Source organism: Centruroides sculpturatus, unplaced genomic scaffold, assembly GCF_000671375.1.
Source record: "Centruroides sculpturatus isolate CEXI.00-Female unplaced genomic scaffold, Cexi_2.0 scaffold106, whole genome shotgun sequence".
NCBI classification, from domain to species: Eukaryota; Metazoa; Arthropoda; class Arachnida; order Scorpiones; family Buthidae; genus Centruroides; species Centruroides sculpturatus.
Genome location: NW_019384517.1, coordinates 380,862 through 398,798, shown reverse-complemented (window position 1 = coordinate 398,798; position 17,937 = coordinate 380,862). Strand labels below are relative to the sequence as shown.

The 17,937-nt window shown below is 26.9% G+C and overlaps 1 protein-coding gene across 1 annotated transcript in view; it reads right to left on the bottom strand.

The window, feature by feature from the left end:
* The window catches only part of LOC111622618 (vacuolar protein sorting-associated protein 13-like), a 435,263-nt gene that overhangs the window by 102,523 nt on the left and 314,803 nt on the right, over window positions 1-17,937 (bottom strand). Inside the window, exons 62-65 of the mRNA XM_023365028.1 lie at window positions 15,396-15,482; window positions 4,251-4,313; window positions 543-671; window positions 279-412 (exon numbers count right to left, since the gene is read on the bottom strand). Of these exons, the coding sequence (XP_023220796.1) occupies window positions 279-412; window positions 543-671; window positions 4,251-4,313; window positions 15,396-15,482 (413 nt within the window). The remainder of the gene's footprint in view (window positions 1-278; window positions 413-542; window positions 672-4,250; window positions 4,314-15,395; window positions 15,483-17,937) is intronic.

The window sequence follows — 17,937 nt, the reverse complement described above, 5'->3', positions numbered from 1 at the left end:
ATTTTAAGAACTGTGTTAAACTGAAACTATCAGGTAAAATGAAATTTGTTTGCAATTTTCTGACCACATTTAAATTCAAATTGTGCAATTAAAATAATATAAATCAAAGATTAGTTGTATTTTTATGTAAAAATTTTTATAATTTGTAATATGTCATAATTATGCTAATTAATTAAATATTATTTACTAAATTTATAACTTACAACACTATACAGCATAAAAATAGTAATTTTGTAAATAAGGATAATGATAAAAAAAAATTAAAATAATATACATACACTTGATGATATATTACTGGAAACTTTTCTAAATTATTTACTAAAAGAACAGCTGCATAACCTGGATGATAATCATCAAATGTTAGGATGATAGATGCTTCTGCTACCTGCACATCTACATTTAAACCACCTTTCTGTTTAGTTAAAAAAATAAATATTTAGAAAAAGCTAAAGAAAATATATACTTGTAAAAATATAAATTGGCAATAAAAATTTTTTAAGGAAAAAAATATGCCACATAATTGTTTTATAAGAACTACTTACTGAACCACTGCACTTAAGAAGAGTAGTATGTTGTTTCTTAAAAGTAAATGGAATAGTTTCATCAGTAGTTTTGGCATAACGGGCTATCATTTCTGTCTTTTTAGCATCTTTTGGCCAAAAGGACTTGCACTTATATAAAAAAATTTTATTATTCATTAATATAATTTATTTGATTGTATTTTAATAGTTATTACTAGGTTAAATGGAAAATTAAAATCATGTTTTTCAGTAGACTTCACTATAGAAATAACTAGTGTGATTTGATTAAAGCTATTATGATATTTAACAAATTTTTCCTGATATGTAATAGCACATCATTAAACATTTAATTTTCATTTTTAGCATTGGTTCTTGATTTTATTCAATGTTAATAGATGATATATATAAATAACATGTTATGCTTTATAACTTTTGAAAAATACCACTGCCACAAACAGTAAAAATGTTTTTGAAAATGTTATTTGGAAAAAAAGCAATACTGCAAATAAGGACAGCATGTGGTTTCAGCTCTAAAAAGAACCATACATTTCAAAAGATTACTGTGTTGTATATGTTAGATATGGATGGCATAATTTATGAGCTTTTAGAGCGCAATAAAGTAATAAGTTCTGATAATTGCTGACAACAATTACATTGAGTAAACAAATGTCTTAAACAAAAATATCCATATCTGGTCAACCAGAAAAGAATTGTCTTTCATCAAAATAACACACACCTTCATGTCAGTTTGTTGATGCAACAAAATATAAAAAAAATCAAATGAAAAAATTTTAAATTATCTGTTCCATTCACCAACTTAGCATCTTCCAATTTCAACTTATTCAGATCTTTAAAAACATTTAAATAAAAAATTTTTAAAGTTTTTAAGAAGTGAAATATGATGTACAATCTTTTTTGAGTGAAAATAAAAACACTTTTATGCACATGAAACCAACAAACTTGTGGAAAGTAACTGCAAATGAAGGCAATTACATTTTCGATAGACTAAATAATTTTTTCAGGATTGTCACTTCTTGTCTGGGTTTTCATTAGTTAAAAGATTAGCTTTAACCTTCACACTTATCAAACCAACTACCTTATAAGATTAATTTGATAAGTCTGGAAGAAAGGCAAATAAGTTAGCCTATTAACTAATTATAAATAATAGTTAAACAATTTTTATTTTATAAAAATTCTCTCTAAATTTTTTCCCAAAAAATGGAAAAACTTTTCATTCAACCCAGTACTATATTTAACAAAAAATACTAAAGATAATTATTACCATATTCATTCAAATCTAAGACATGTCTTAATTTCTATGTGCTCACCCATAGATTTTTTTTTTTAAATAGACAACTTGAGACAAATTTATGTCAACAGAAATGTTCAGTATTTATTGCAAGTAAAGTAAGAATTATAGAGTTATATATATATATCTGTCGTCCATGGTATTCAAATCAGAAACCTCTCCACTTGCTGTGTTAGGCTCTTCTGAATCAATATTAATATTGTTTTAGTAATGTTCCTAAGTAATAGCTTTAGTTATTATATATTGATATATGTAGTTTTAGTTTACAAACTCAAACTAATCATTTAATACTAATCAACACTGGAATAGATATTCACATGAAATCATACTCAGTGCTATTTAAAGTATCAGAAATGCAACATTTATTGAAAAAGCACTGAATCACTTCTTGTGGGATTTACATCCAAGTACTTACAACATTACTGTAATAGACTAACAAAACAGCTAAGTTACTTTTAAAATATTTTCTATTACAAATATTGTTGAATAAAATCATTAAAATGGCATCATAGAATTAGTGACAAAAATATGATACATGCTACCAGAGGTTGCTAATTATGACATACTGTATTACATCAAGTCTAATATGCAACCTATTTTCAAAAATACTAAAACCTAAAAAAAGTGCATCTTATATTCAAGTAAATATGGTATATTATACTTAACATAAAAACACCATTATTTAATTTAATATTAATAAAACCATAACTAATTTAGCAGTTCAAATCTTCATTTGTGAATAAAAAGATTAACATTTCAACAATATTCAAGTTTTTATTGCATTATAATCTTTCATCAATTTTGCATCAGATTGATTATTTCTCATTTGTTATTTTGTGACTCTGATTAAAGAAGCAATCAATTTATATTAAAGCAATTTAATTAAAGAATTTATTCTAATAAAGCAGTCTCAAATATTCAACAACTTTACATATTTGGAACTAAAATTACTTTTACTATTTAGAAGTCCAAAACTTTCAAAAACTTATAAATCAGTAATGTTTTTCATATGCATTATTCCAGCTATGGACAACCTGCAACTCTCAGTGATTTTTTTTCTATAATACATATAATTACAATTAAGGATTTTGATATGTCATAAGTAATTTATAAGTCCATGTTTCTAGTAAACAAAAGTTGTAAGATTATAATCAATACATCTGAATATCAATTATTTATAGTATTCACATTTTCTTTACAAATTATTAGAGTTGGCTATGTGAGGAAACAGCCAATTATAATTAATAAGTTGAATTACTCAAGCTGCAGCTATGATTTCTGAAATATTGAAAAACTGGTAAAAATGAGCAATGCCAAAATTCTCACTAAAATTAAGCTCATATACATATATTATATATACACACAAAAAAACACACACATTTTCTTTGTCTAAAATTTTAAATGAATAAAAATTATATAAATGTATTATTTATATTATAATCTTACATATAGAATAAGTGAGTGTTAAACTAGATTATCCTACAAAATATATCAACACCTTAATTATCCAGTAACAAAATCATCTTAATAACATTTTTAGACATTTTCAATCTTAATCTTGATCACATGTAATATTATATTTAGAAATAATTAAGAAAATTAAAATGCTGATATATTCTGAATCTTAAAATTTGATTATATGTAAATATATTCTACATATTTTGTGTTTCAATCCAAGCTCTCATTAGAACAGTGTAATATGGTTCATTACTATAGAAAGGTTGCTCATGTGTGCTTTACCTCATTCTCAAGTATTCTTAATTGAGAAACAACAGAACATTCAATTCACATATCAAAAGCAAATACAAAGCTCATAATAAGAAATGTAAAATTTTTCTTTTAAGAAAATATTTAAATATTAACCTTAAGATGTGAAAATTTACTACTACTACATGTTGATTTACTATAGTTATATCTATAAATCTGAATTTAAATGTTCATTTAAATTTCAAAGATTAAAATAACTACATAATTGTACTAAAATTAATAAAATTTGTACTAAAATTACTAAATAAACTTCTAAAAACAAATTAAAATTATAGAATTTCTCTAAGTATTAATCCTTTCTTCTCTTAATTAAATAGATGATTAAAGCTATATAGTCTTTCTGTGTTGTTAATTGCTTCATAAACATTTTGTATTTGTGGAATTTTGTTCACCTTGAATCAAACCTTTAATTTTCTTGCAAAAATTTTTAATTCTAGATTCTGATAAAGAGACTCAAAAATGTTTAAAAAAGTATTTTTTTGGAATTTATAGGGTAAAGATTTGTTATTTAGTTTAAATAGTATAATTTATAAAATAAGTCAAACAGATATTTATTTTAAAATTAAGAAAAATGTTTTAATTTTTAAACAGATATGTAATATAATAAACTTTAATTATATTCACGATCTTATTACACAAAATATCTCTCTTACCTCATTACTAGGAATTAATAACCATAATGCATCATCAGTATTTTCACGAATTTCAATATCAGTCTGGAAAAAAAAAAATAAAAAATACATCTACTAAGTATAAATATATATATAAAATCAGATATCACAACATAACAGTATTACAAAACTTTGAAAAAATTTGATTTCAGATAAGTGAATTTTGATTTCAATTATATTTCCAATTTGTATATACAGGTGTAATGTATAAATATAACAGTTTCCACTTGTACAGTACATAAAAAGTGATAAGGAAAAATAAAGAAACACACACAAGAATAAAATTGAAAATAGAAATAAAAAATATAGTTGAAAGCAGATGTTTAATATTCATAAAACCAAAATAATTAGAAGGATAACCATGCTCCTGGTAAACATTACAATTGTAAGTGTGAATTTATTTATTCAGAGAAGAACTAACAGTGAATTTACACATAACATAAAACCAAGCACTATGAAAAAATGAATAAGAATAAAAAAAAACAGATAATTCGAAGATGCTTATACTTTATTCAATGAAGTCATATATAGAAGGAGAGAGGAGGGAAGAAAGGAAAAAAAGCACATTTCACACACAAATATTAAGTGGGCTAACAAAGAATTAGAAATTATTAGATGTATAAATAATTCATAAAAATAACAGGAAAATAATAGACAAACAAAATATAATGGACAAAAATTCTTTATATTAGTAAAAACAAGAAATGAAATGACTATAGAGGAAAAGTAAGTACATATTACTCTTAAAAAATAATAAGACTGTTTCCAGATGAACGTTATACCTAACAGAATGGTATATAACAACATTGGATTGACATACAATTCACAGAACATATGATACCATTATTTCCTAAAGAGATCCATAGTGCTTGTAAAGTTGATGACTATTTCCAATGTCACTGTTGAGAAAATTTATGTATACAATGGAATCTCAGTTCTGCATACTACAAGTTGAGAATAATTCCTACAGATTAAGCAACAGTTCTGAAACTAAAATAAAGAACATTGACATAAAAACTAGAAAATAGTTCATGTGCATCTATTTCAATTACAAATTATTATTGTTTACAGTAAAATAATATAGTAATAGAAAGAAATTAAGACAATAGTCTGACTTGTCAACAAACTTCACAAAATAAAATATTCAAACAGATTTCAAGTTATACTAGAAAATAAACAAATTTTATAAAGACAACATTATAAAATGAAGTTTAACTGCATTTAAAATAAATTGTTTTCCAATTTTCTTATTAGATTTTAAGATTCAAAATATGACAAAAATTTTCACTGGATTTTAAATATGTAAATGATAATTTATTCATGAACTTCTGACTTTATGATAATGATAGTTATGAAGGAAGACTAAACTACTATATATACAATAGTGTCATTATACTGTAATATACAGTGTTCATAAAGTCTCTTTACAACTTAAAAAATTTAATGCAAAGGCAATTGATAAGATATCTTAATCAAACTTGTTCTATTGTACTCAATGGTTTTCAAAATTTTTCTACCTCATTTAATACACCTCTATATGGGCACCATTAGTCGCATGAAGCACATCAAGACAGTATTCGACTTCTCACCATATTCACTGTAGCATAGCCTCATCAATGGTTGCTATTGCATCTGTTATCTTTTTTCAATACATGATATCTAACAAAGTCCCATAAAAAGAAATACAGAGGTGTGATATCTGGTGAATGTGGTGGCCATAAAATTGGTCCATCACTTCCAATCCAATGGTCTTGAAATGTTTGATCAAGGAAGTCATGAACATGCAGTCCCCAATCTGGTGGGGCACCACCCTGCTGGAACATGATGTTCGGTTCAAGGTCCTGCAGTTGTGGGGCCACATATTCAGTCAAAAGGTCAAGGTCAACACATATGCATTAATTGATCTCTCGTGGAAGAAAAATAAACCAAAAATTTGATTACACATAATGCAATGTGATTAAAAACTTTGAAAACCACTGAGTACAATAGAATAAGTCTGATTAAAATATCTTATCAATTGCCTTTGAAATAAATTTTTTAAGTTGTAAAGAGACTTTATAGACATCCTGTATAATGCTATTCTTAAAATCATGCAATTTACTTATGCAAATCATTAGTAGATTTGTTTTATGAATGAGATGATCTAACTTGAAACTATATCAAACTGCACATAGAAAAATTTTTTCAAAGTCATTTTTGTGATTAACAAGATCCAATTAAAGTTTATTTTCAGTTTATTCAAAATGTTCCTTATATGAGACAAACAACTTTTTGTAATGCCTTCATTCTGTCATGAACAATATAAAAATGATTCTCAAAACTCTCCTGAATCTTTATCTTTATTTTACTCAACAAATATTACATTCCATAATTTTTTTCTAGAATTTGCAGTCAATCATGCTCTATTTTATAAAAGAATCAATAATATGAGATTTTAACAAAATAATTGAGAACTATTAGACAAAACAGGATCTTTAGGAAGCAATGTAGACAGATATGTACATCAAAAATAGCAATAACAGTATTAATTACTACTATATTGTTCCAATAAATAAAACAAATATATTTTAAACAAAAAAATTTTTACATTACACTTGTATTTAAATAAAATTATAATGAATAATTTGACTCAGTATTACAAAACTTTGAAAAAATTTGATTTCAGATAAGTGAATTTTGATTTCAATTATATTTCCAATTTGTATATACAGGTGTAATGTATAAATATAACAGTTTCCACTTGTACAGTACATAAAAAGTGATAAGGAAAAATAAAGAAACACACATAAGAATAAAATTGAAAATAGAAATAAAAAATATAGTTGAAAGCAGATGTTTAATATTCATAAAACCAAAATAATTAGAAGGATAACCATGCTCCTGGTAAACATTACAATTGTAAGTGTGAATTTATTTATTCAGAGAAGAACTAACAGTGAATTTACACATAACATAAAACCAAGCACTATGAAAAAATGAATAAGAATAAAAAAAAACAGATAATTCGAAGATGCTTATACTTTATTCAATGAAGTCATATATAGAAGGAGAGAGGAGGGAAGAAAGGAAAAAAAGCACATTTCACACACAAATATTAAGTGGGCTAACAAAGAATTAGAAATTATTAGATGTATAAATAATTCATAAAAATAACAGGAAAATAATAGACAAACAAAATATAATGGACAAAAATTCTTTATATTAGTAAAAACAAGAAATGAAATGACTATAGAGGAAAAGTAAGTACATATTACTCTTAAAAAATAATAAGACTGTTTCCAGATGAACGTTATACCTAACANTAGACAGTCAGTAAGAAAATAATAAATGTTTTATAAAAATGGTTGTAAAGATCAAGTAGAACTTGCCTACACGCTGGCAGAAAAAGTTTAGTAAATTTAGTGGTAATTATATCCTTTCGAGGAGCTGTTTTCGTTTTTAATTTACGAAGACCAAACATAATCACTATGAGTGTTCACCACACCATTCAAGTAAAAATGGACTTCATCAATCCTTAGAACTTGCCATACCATGAATTGTCAATCACCATTTGAGCTATGAATGACATGGCAAAGGATTTCCAAAGAGTATAGTTGCCAGGAAGCAATTTATGACTGAGATATCCCCATAAGGGTAAAACTGCAACATTTGTCACAAAATATTTTGAACTATAGGTAGGGAATATCTAATTGCCATGATATGGCATGAACACTACAGATGCCTTCAGAATTCATTTGCTGTTCAACTAAGGCAGTCACAACTTCCGATTTTGCCAGTTCAGCAATTTGTGACTCTTTCATGGTTTCAGATTCTGTTTTGAGGAAAACTTTCAAATTAATTTTCTTGAGATTAGTAATGATCAAAGGACTTTTTCACAAGGACTTTAAATGCTGTAATTCCTTTAGTGAGGAAATAGCATTGCTGCTTCTTGAATAGTAATGTTTAATGAGTAATGTGCAATCAGGTAATGTAAGTACCATGACATATTACTAATCTATATTGAGCATACTTTGCAACCTATTATAAGCCCTAAAGTTCTTACACAACTTATGTGATAAGCATACAATCACCATGATATTACTGGTATACAATCAAAAAAAATATGCAATTACCAACAAACCAGCAAGCAATTAGATTTAACTAATTGTTAAACAAACTTTTTCATCTTTTTTCAATAGTCATCCTCAGGTTTTGACATAATGGAATGTTAAAAAAAATGTAAATTCCAAAAATTTTAAAAAGTTTGCATGTTGTGAAAATGTCCATGCTCAATGTTGCATTTAACAAATTAGATTTCAAACTGGCTTCCAGTTTTAAAAACACTAAGTTTATATAAAACATAAAAACCAAACTTGACCAAGATCTATTGTATGTTAAAGCACGCCCTCCATGCGGCTGTTAATGAGTCCATTTCTTTAAAATTAATTGCTGTCCCCCTCCTAAATGCTTTAAATATTTCCAGTTGTTCAAGATATTTCAGATTGTCAGGGTCATCACAAAATTGTAGTAATTGGGCATTATCAAACTTAACTTGGACATGGTTATCAACGGTGAAAGAGGCCAATGCAGTAGTAGATAGACCTTTCTGAATCATGTATTTATGCTCCTTGATCCTCATTTTTAGACCATTGCGGCAGCTCCAATATATTCATAATATATTGCGATAGCTCCAATATCCAATGTGGCAGTTCACCCTATAATTGTTAATAGGGATACTATAGAATCCTGGGATACAATTCTGGTCCAACTGGTCCTTATTGTTTCTAATAGTAGAGAAAACTGTAGATCTCCTGTAAGCGATCCTGGTTACTCATAAAGTGGGATATTTCTTTACAGATGTTGGTAAGGACCTTATTATAAGTAACAGGTACAGTAAAAAGGACTCATCTATTGATTGTAATGCTTCTGCTGGATACTCCTGGCGCAGTATTACTGTATTTTATTTTATAATACCGTGGAGTTAGATATCTAATATAAAAACCTGTACTTTTTATGCAAAATAAATTACTTTGTTGACCATACTGTCGCATAGTTATTGAAATATGTTTCTTTTGTTGATCTACACCATTTCATGTGATTCTAATAGTTCTTTTAACATCCCAATATGTCAAAACCTGAGAATGACCATTGAAAATGTTTGTTTAATGATTAGTTAAATCTAATTTCTTGCTGGTTTGTTGGTAAGTGCATATTTTGTTTATGTGATAAGCAAATTGCTGTGACCTTAGGGCCAAATTTCCCATTATAAAATTTTGGAAATAAATTATTTATTTGTGAAATCAAAATTCCATGGCCAGTATGTACAGCAATAATTTCATTTGGCCCAATAATTCTTTCTAAATGCCTTGTGTTTAATATAACAACTCTGTACAACTACTTTATTTAAAATATAACTAGAAATAAAATGTAATTAAAATTTTGAATCTTATAACCATTATTAGCATCCTGCAACTTTTATATTATTAAATCCAAGATGAGATTTGTACATTAATTTAACATCATATTATACATGAAAGCATTTTTCTTTTATATATACTGTATATACACTTAAAATCAAATCTTGACTAACATTATTTACATTAGAATATATAAATAAAATTTACTGAAGCTACAAAATTGTCTTTGTGTTCCGTTGTTATAAACCACCAGTCTAAAAACAATTTTCAGTTATGGAGATGACCTTTTACAACAGAACACAGACAATTTTGCAGCTTCAGTATATTTTATTTATATATTTTAATATACATATATATATATATATATTTATATACTTATTTATTTGTTGTAATATAGATGTAGCATGAGTCAGAATCCCTAAATGGGTAATGAATACAAGACATGCAACAGAAGCTGATATTCACATATTCTCAATATTGAATTTGTAAAACAATTTTTCAAATTTGAAAGCTAAAAAAGCCTATTTGCAGAAAGATTAACAAAAATAATTAAAATAGATAAAATAGTAAATAATTTCCATAAATAACAGATAAAGAGGAAATTAAATTATTTTTAATATTTTTATCTTAAACACTTTCTATTACAAATTGTATTGTCAATTAGATTGCTTGATCAGATGCTATCTCAATTTCTTACATTTTGCTATCTATATAAGTGCATATGCTAAACACTTGTGTTTTATATTAGTGTGAATTGTGAATGTCAGTGTATATTTTGCTTACAAACTTTAGTTACTTTTTCTTTTAATCCTTGCAAATCAACAATGTCATGTATACAAACAGTAAGATTTTAGTGGCAAAGTATCAAAAATACCAAAACTAGTGATGTTTCTTTCAGGGCTGTCAAGATAACACACAAAACTGTTTGAACTCCAATCCTTTATAAAATCTTAAATGTTCACATCTATGCAACAATGTCACAATGCTGTTATCATTTGATAAACCAGTTTTTGACATAGCAAAAGACTCTACAGTATGATGTTTGATGTCAATCAAAGGTTTGCAAAATAGTTTGGCAGGCTCTATTGAGGTATTTCTTGTTGGTTTTTCAGTGAACCATCAAAGGATAGCATGTTATACATCTATGAAAGCATACCTAAAGGTAGCATAGGTGTGGACACACTTTAAGCAGCTGCAGCTAATTCCATGTTTACTAGACAAAGTGGTTTGTTCAAATGCTATGGAAAGTATTGCAGTGGATTGCACAAAACCATGTTCATCAAAAATGATTGTCTCTCTGTTCACAAAAATGGCATGGGTTATGGTTCATAATGAGGTAACAAAATGCAGTCTGCAACACTGTTATATTGATGTAAACATACCTTTAAAATGGCAAACTGTAGATGAATTATCAGGTTACTTTTCAGACTTAAACTTAAAACAAAAAAATAGATTATAAGTTTATATCAAGGTTGAAGTTAGTGAAAATGTAATGATTCAACTCCATCAAATATCATTTTCCAACTCAACAACCCTGGTTTCTCAAAGACAAAATTAAAGTGCTAGATCATTTAAAGAGAGGAAATTCAGCAATGTGTTCCTTGCACTTTTGTGGTAAGTGGATATGTCATAAGATATATTAAGAAATACAGGCAGACTGGAAATGTGGTAGTAAAACATCTTTGTATGAAAATGTTTTTCTTATTTTATAATTATATATATTTTTTAATCCCTTAACCTTATTTTTACTTTCTCATCTGTTATTTATAACAGGTGGGAAAGTATGTCAATCAGTAGAAAAATGACTATTTTTCTACTGATTGACATACTTTCCCACCTGTTTTAAATAACAATATTTTTAAATTTTGAATATTTTTAAATTTTTTGGACTTGAGACCTAGAAATGACAAGAAATAAAAATATAAAATCAGAGTGTGTGTTTGTGTGGGGGAACGATTTTGTTTACCCATTTTGTAGCTTAACTCCTGTTTTTGTTTTCCTCAAAAATTTCTGAAATTTTGCATAGAGATTCATGTATTACTGGAATTAATACTATTAAATTTTGGTGGTTTAAAGTCAATGGGGTGGGGAGATAAAGGGTGCTCGTGTGTCACATCTCCAGTAGGGTCATTAACAAAGATTTTATTCATTATCAGCATTTAAAATTTTTTTATAAAACTCATCTCTAACTTCAAAATTAAGCTTTTTCCATTTTAGAACAACTTAATAATATAAAAATTTTTTTAAAAATAAAGTATCATAACAGATGGCACCACATACAATTTTAAATGTTTTTGTTGGAAAAGTTACACTTGTTGATGGACTTTTTAAAAATATATTTCACTTTTCTGTGTTTATGATTTCACTGCTCATAGCAGTTTTGTAAAACTTAACTGCTGCAAATAGAGTTCCTACTGCCATTGTTTTCAAATTATATTTTAATAATTCCATAACACAAAAACATTTAAAGCTTAATTTTTATTAAAAAATGTATTTTAAAGTTAGTTTTCAAAATTCTTACATTCATGTTTGAAATACTAAATTTCAAATATAAACTGATAGAAAATTGTTATCAATTTGTCATGATCTTAAACAATTTTGTCATCTTTACATCTTAGATTCTGATAATTAAGAAAAATGATAATTTTCAAAAACATTACTTTACCTGAGACTTATTTAAGATGAGATAGAATGGAGTGAATATGATTATTTTAGTCAGCCCAGCATTACTTAACTTAATCTGCACACAAATCTGAAATTAAAAAATTTTTTTGTAAAACTATAAAATTCTTACATGAAAAATTATTGTAATATGTTCTTTAAATCAGCATAAATACAGGTCTTTTTCTCTATAAAGTATTTTTATATTTTTCTAATCAATAGTACATTTATATTCATTACAATGCTTGAACCACAAAGGTTAGTTATATCTTAATTACAATGCCGCTTCACATCTTTAATTCTACTTAGAAGATGTCTCCCTGTTTCACCTATATAAACAACTGGATTTACATAATATATGAATATCTGGGGTAGTTAGTTAGTTCATCAGTATATATTATTGGCTATTTAGTTTATTTGGTTTATTGGTTGAATTGTACATATGTACAATTTAACCAATAAACTAACATTAGCTGAATGAGAATGTGAATCTGTCGATGGTTTAGGAGTGATTCTTAAAAAAAATAAAATTTTAAAGGTTAGTTAGTATTTATATATTTGGTTTTATATTTTCTAACATCTAATAGATAAATAACTCTAATCATCTTAATTTTAGCCTGAGGACGGGTAATTGGATTGTTGTCACCCAAAATTCATAGCATAAATAAAGAATTATTCTGAAACTTTCCTTGGCTGTGAGTCCTAGTCTCTGATTGATGTGGATAATGGAAAAAACAATATGAACATTTTGATGAATTTTTTTAGCTTAATTTTAAGCTGAAGTGAGTTTTACATCTGCACCATAACAATTGGGAAAAGAAGTAAAAATATACAAACTTATGATATGTAAATAGATGATGGGTGGTGTATCAATTATGAAATATAGCAAAACTTCATTAAGTTGAAATTGTCAGTACTAAAGCTAAATGATTGCTGGATTAAATCAGGCTACTTTTCCACTACTATTAATAATTAAATAATTTGACACTAGAGCCTCTAGTTCCAAATTATTTAATTATTAATAGCAGCAGTAAAGTAGTCTGATTGAATCTGGCAATTGTTTGGCTTTATAATGAATATCAAGCTTTGATATGTCTATATATATAATTGTCAGTATTTTTAAATCATCTTTTTTCTTGTGTACATTCCACTCTTTGATAGGACCACCATCTGTGATCTTCATTTTCTCTTATATTCCATGTGAATATAGGCAATTAAGATAAACACTACAGCTCCATGCCTAACACAACACCATACCATTACATTCTTGAATCAACATCCTTTGACTGAAATTGGCATTCTAATTGGGTCAGAAGGGGATCCTTTGACAATGCATTCAAAAGTACCCATAAACTGTATACAATTTTGTAATCATTCTGTGAACAGATTCATGAAAAACAGATTAATTGCAGAAAGTTTATGGCCACAGAAAAATTTGAGAAAATTAGGTATTAAACTCATTCATTCGAAACTTAACTTAATCAAGACTTTTTGGCCTTTTAAACTTTTACTTAATGAGGTTTTACTGTATTACCATTATAGATTACATTATATGAAAAAAATATATGGATAAATTTATTGTAAAAGAGAGCAAAAACTTTTAAAATACAAAAAATTACGTATAATATAATTATAAAAAATAGAAGGTATATTAAATAAAAAGATAACTTTAAATAATATAACAATCCACGAAAACCTTTTTGTACAAGTGTTATGTCCTTAACTAACTCCACAAACGCTTTTGACCTTCACTTAGGTCTGATTCAGGTGGTGACTGCTTCAGTCACCACCTGAAGCACAAACAGGTTTTCATGGATTGTTATTACTCAACTAAGTGTTAAGTTGTTGGAAGTCGTTTAGTGTTTTAAATAATATTTTTATGAAAACTTTTTTTATGAATAATATGCCATTCAAGAGAATACACTACAGCAAGAATACAAAAATAAATTAATCATCATCATTAATTAATAAAAAAAAAAANGAGAGGAAATTCAGCAATGTGTTCCTTGCACTTTTGTGGTAAGTGGATATGTCATAAGATATATTAAGAAATACAGGCAGACTGGAAATGTGGTAGTAAAACATCTTTGTATGAAAATGTTTTTCTTATTTTATAATTATATATATTTTTTAATCCCTTAACCTTATTTTTACTTTCTCATCTGTTATTTATAACAGGTGGGAAAGTATGTCAATCAGTAGAAAAATGACTATTTTTCTACTGATTGACATACTTTCCCACCTGTTTTAAATAACAATATTTTTAAATTTTGAATATTTTTAAATTTTTTGGACTTGAGACCTAGAAATGACAAGAAATAAAAATATAAAATCAGAGTGTGTGTTTGTGTGGGGGAACGATTTTGTTTACCCATTTTGTAGCTTAACTCCTGTTTTTGTTTTCCTCAAAAATTTCTGAAATTTTGCATAGAGATTCATGTATTACTGGAATTAATACTATTAAATTTTGGTGGTTTAAAGTCAATGGGGTGGGGAGATAAAGGGTGCTCGTGTGTCACATCTCCAGTAGGGTCATTAACAAAGATTTTATTCATTATCAGCATTTAAAATTTTTTTATAAAACTCATCTCTAACTTCAAAATTAAGCTTTTTCCATTTTAGAACAACTTAATAATATAAAAATTTTTTTAAAAATAAAGTATCATAACAGATGGCACCACATACAATTTTAAATGTTTTTGTTGGAAAAGTTACACTTGTTGATGGACTTTTTAAAAATATATTTCACTTTTCTGTGTTTATGATTTCACTGCTCATAGCAGTTTTGTAAAACTTAACTGCTGCAAATAGAGTTCCTACTGCCATTGTTTTCAAATTATATTTTAATAATTCCATAACACAAAAACATTTAAAGCTTAATTTTTATTAAAAAATGTATTTTAAAGTTAGTTTTCAAAATTCTTACATTCATGTTTGAAATACTAAATTTCAAATATAAACTGATAGAAAATTGTTATCAATTTGTCATGATCTTAAACAATTTTGTCATCTTTACATCTTAGATTCTGATAATTAAGAAAAATGATAATTTTCAAAAACATTACTTTACCTGAGACTTATTTAAGATGAGATAGAATGGAGTGAATATGATTATTTTAGTCAGCCCAGCATTACTTAACTTAATCTGCACACAAATCTGAAATTAAAAAATTTTTTTGTAAAACTATAAAATTCTTACATGAAAAATTATTGTAATATGTTCTTTAAATCAGCATAAATACAGGTCTTTTTCTCTATAAAGTATTTTTATATTTTTCTAATCAATAGTACATTTATATTCATTACAATGCTTGAACCACAAAGGTTAGTTATATCTTAATTACAATGCCGCTTCACATCTTTAATTCTACTTAGAAGATGTCTCCCTGTTTCACCTATATAAACAACTGGATTTACATAATATATGAATATCTGGGGTAGTTAGTTAGTTCATCAGTATATATTATTGGCTATTTAGTTTATTTGGTTTATTGGTTGAATTGTACATATGTACAATTTAACCAATAAACTAACATTAGCTGAATGAGAATGTGAATCTGTCGATGGTTTAGGAGTGATTCTTAAAAAAAATAAAATTTTAAAGGTTAGTTAGTATTTATATATTTGGTTTTATATTTTCTAACATCTAATAGATAAATAACTCTAATCATCTTAATTTTAGCCTGAGGACGGGTAATTGGATTGTTGTCACCCAAAATTCATAGCATAAATAAAGAATTATTCTGAAACTTTCCTTGGCTGTGAGTCCTAGTCTCTGATTGATGTGGATAATGGAAAAAACAATATGAACATTTTGATGAATTTTTTTAGCTTAATTTTAAGCTGAAGTGAGTTTTACATCTGCACCATAACAATTGGGAAAAGAAGTAAAAATATACAAACTTATGATATGTAAATAGATGATGGGTGGTGTATCAATTATGAAATATAGCAAAACTTCATTAAGTTGAAATTGTCAGTACTAAAGCTAAATGATTGCTGGATTAAATCAGGCTACTTTTCCACTACTATTAATAATTAAATAATTTGACACTAGAGCCTCTAGTTCCAAATTATTTAATTATTAATAGCAGCAGGAAAGTAGTCTGATTGAATCTGGCAATTGTTTGGCTTTATAATGAATATCAAGCTTTGATATGTCTATATATATAATTGTCAGTATTTTTAAATCATCTTTTTTCTTGTGTACATTCCACTCTTTGATAGGACCACCATCTGTGATCTTCATTTTCTCTTATATTCCATGTGAATATAGGCAATTAAGATAAACACTACAGCTCCATGCCTAACACAACACCATACCATTACATTCTTGAATCAACATCCTTTGACTGAAATTGGCATTCTAATTGGGTCAGAAGGGGATCCTTTGACAATGCATTCAAAAGTACCCATAAACTGTATACAATTTTGTAATCATTCTGTGAACAGATTCATGAAAAACAGATTAATTGCAGAAAGTTTATGGCCACAGAAAAATTTGAGAAAATTAGGTATTAAACTCATTCATTCGAAACTTAACTTAATCAAGACTTTTTGGCCTTTTAAACTTTTACTTAATGAGGTTTTACTGTATTACCATTATAGATTACATTATATGAAAAAAATATATGGATAAATTTATTGTAAAAGAGAGCAAAAACTTTTAAAATACAAAAAATTATGTATAATATAATTATAAAAAATAGAAGGTATATTAAATAAAAAGATAACTTTAAATAATATAACAATCCACGAAAACCTTTTTGTACAAGTGTTATGTCCTTAACTAACTCCACAAACGCTTTTGACCTTCACTTAGGTCTGATTCAGGTGGTGACTGCTTCAGTCACCACCTGAAGCACAAACAGGTTTTCATGGATTGTTATTACTCAACTAAGTGTTAAGTTGTTGGAAGTCGTTTAGTGTTTTAAATAATATTTTTATGAAAACTTTTTTTATGAATAATATGCCATTCAAGAGAATACACTACAGCAAGAATACAAAAATAAATTAATCATCATCATTAATTAATAAAAAAAAAAAAGCTCATTTGTTCCTTTCTGTCAAAGATCTTTAAAATCTTTTATAAATAAATGATGATACAATTTAAAGCAACTTCATAATCTTTACACAAGTGAATATTACAAAATGTAAAATCACATTGTATGAAATATAAGAAAAAACCTAGAAAATACAACTTAAATCAATTTACATAAATAGTAAAATAATTGCACAATAGAAAATTTAACAGTTTTCTACATCATCATATACAGTAATACCCCGACTTGCGTGAACCCGGAGTTACGCGATTTTCAAATCTCGTTGATTCGTCTTTTGTTTGAGCACCACGCAACCCTTGATTACTCACTCCCCCCACACTATTGTTCAGCTTACATGTTCGGATGTGTCATGCGGAATCCACACATAGCTACAATTTATTTTGTGTTATTTATTTCTGTGTTTGTTATATCTACGGAGACTCGAGAGACTCTACTGTCATCCAAACGAAGTAGAACTAATTCTTCTATATCAAACAAGAAAAGAAAAACTTTATCTTTGGAATGTAAAGTTAACATTGGGTATGTTCGTAAAGTCGAACGAGTTAAGCG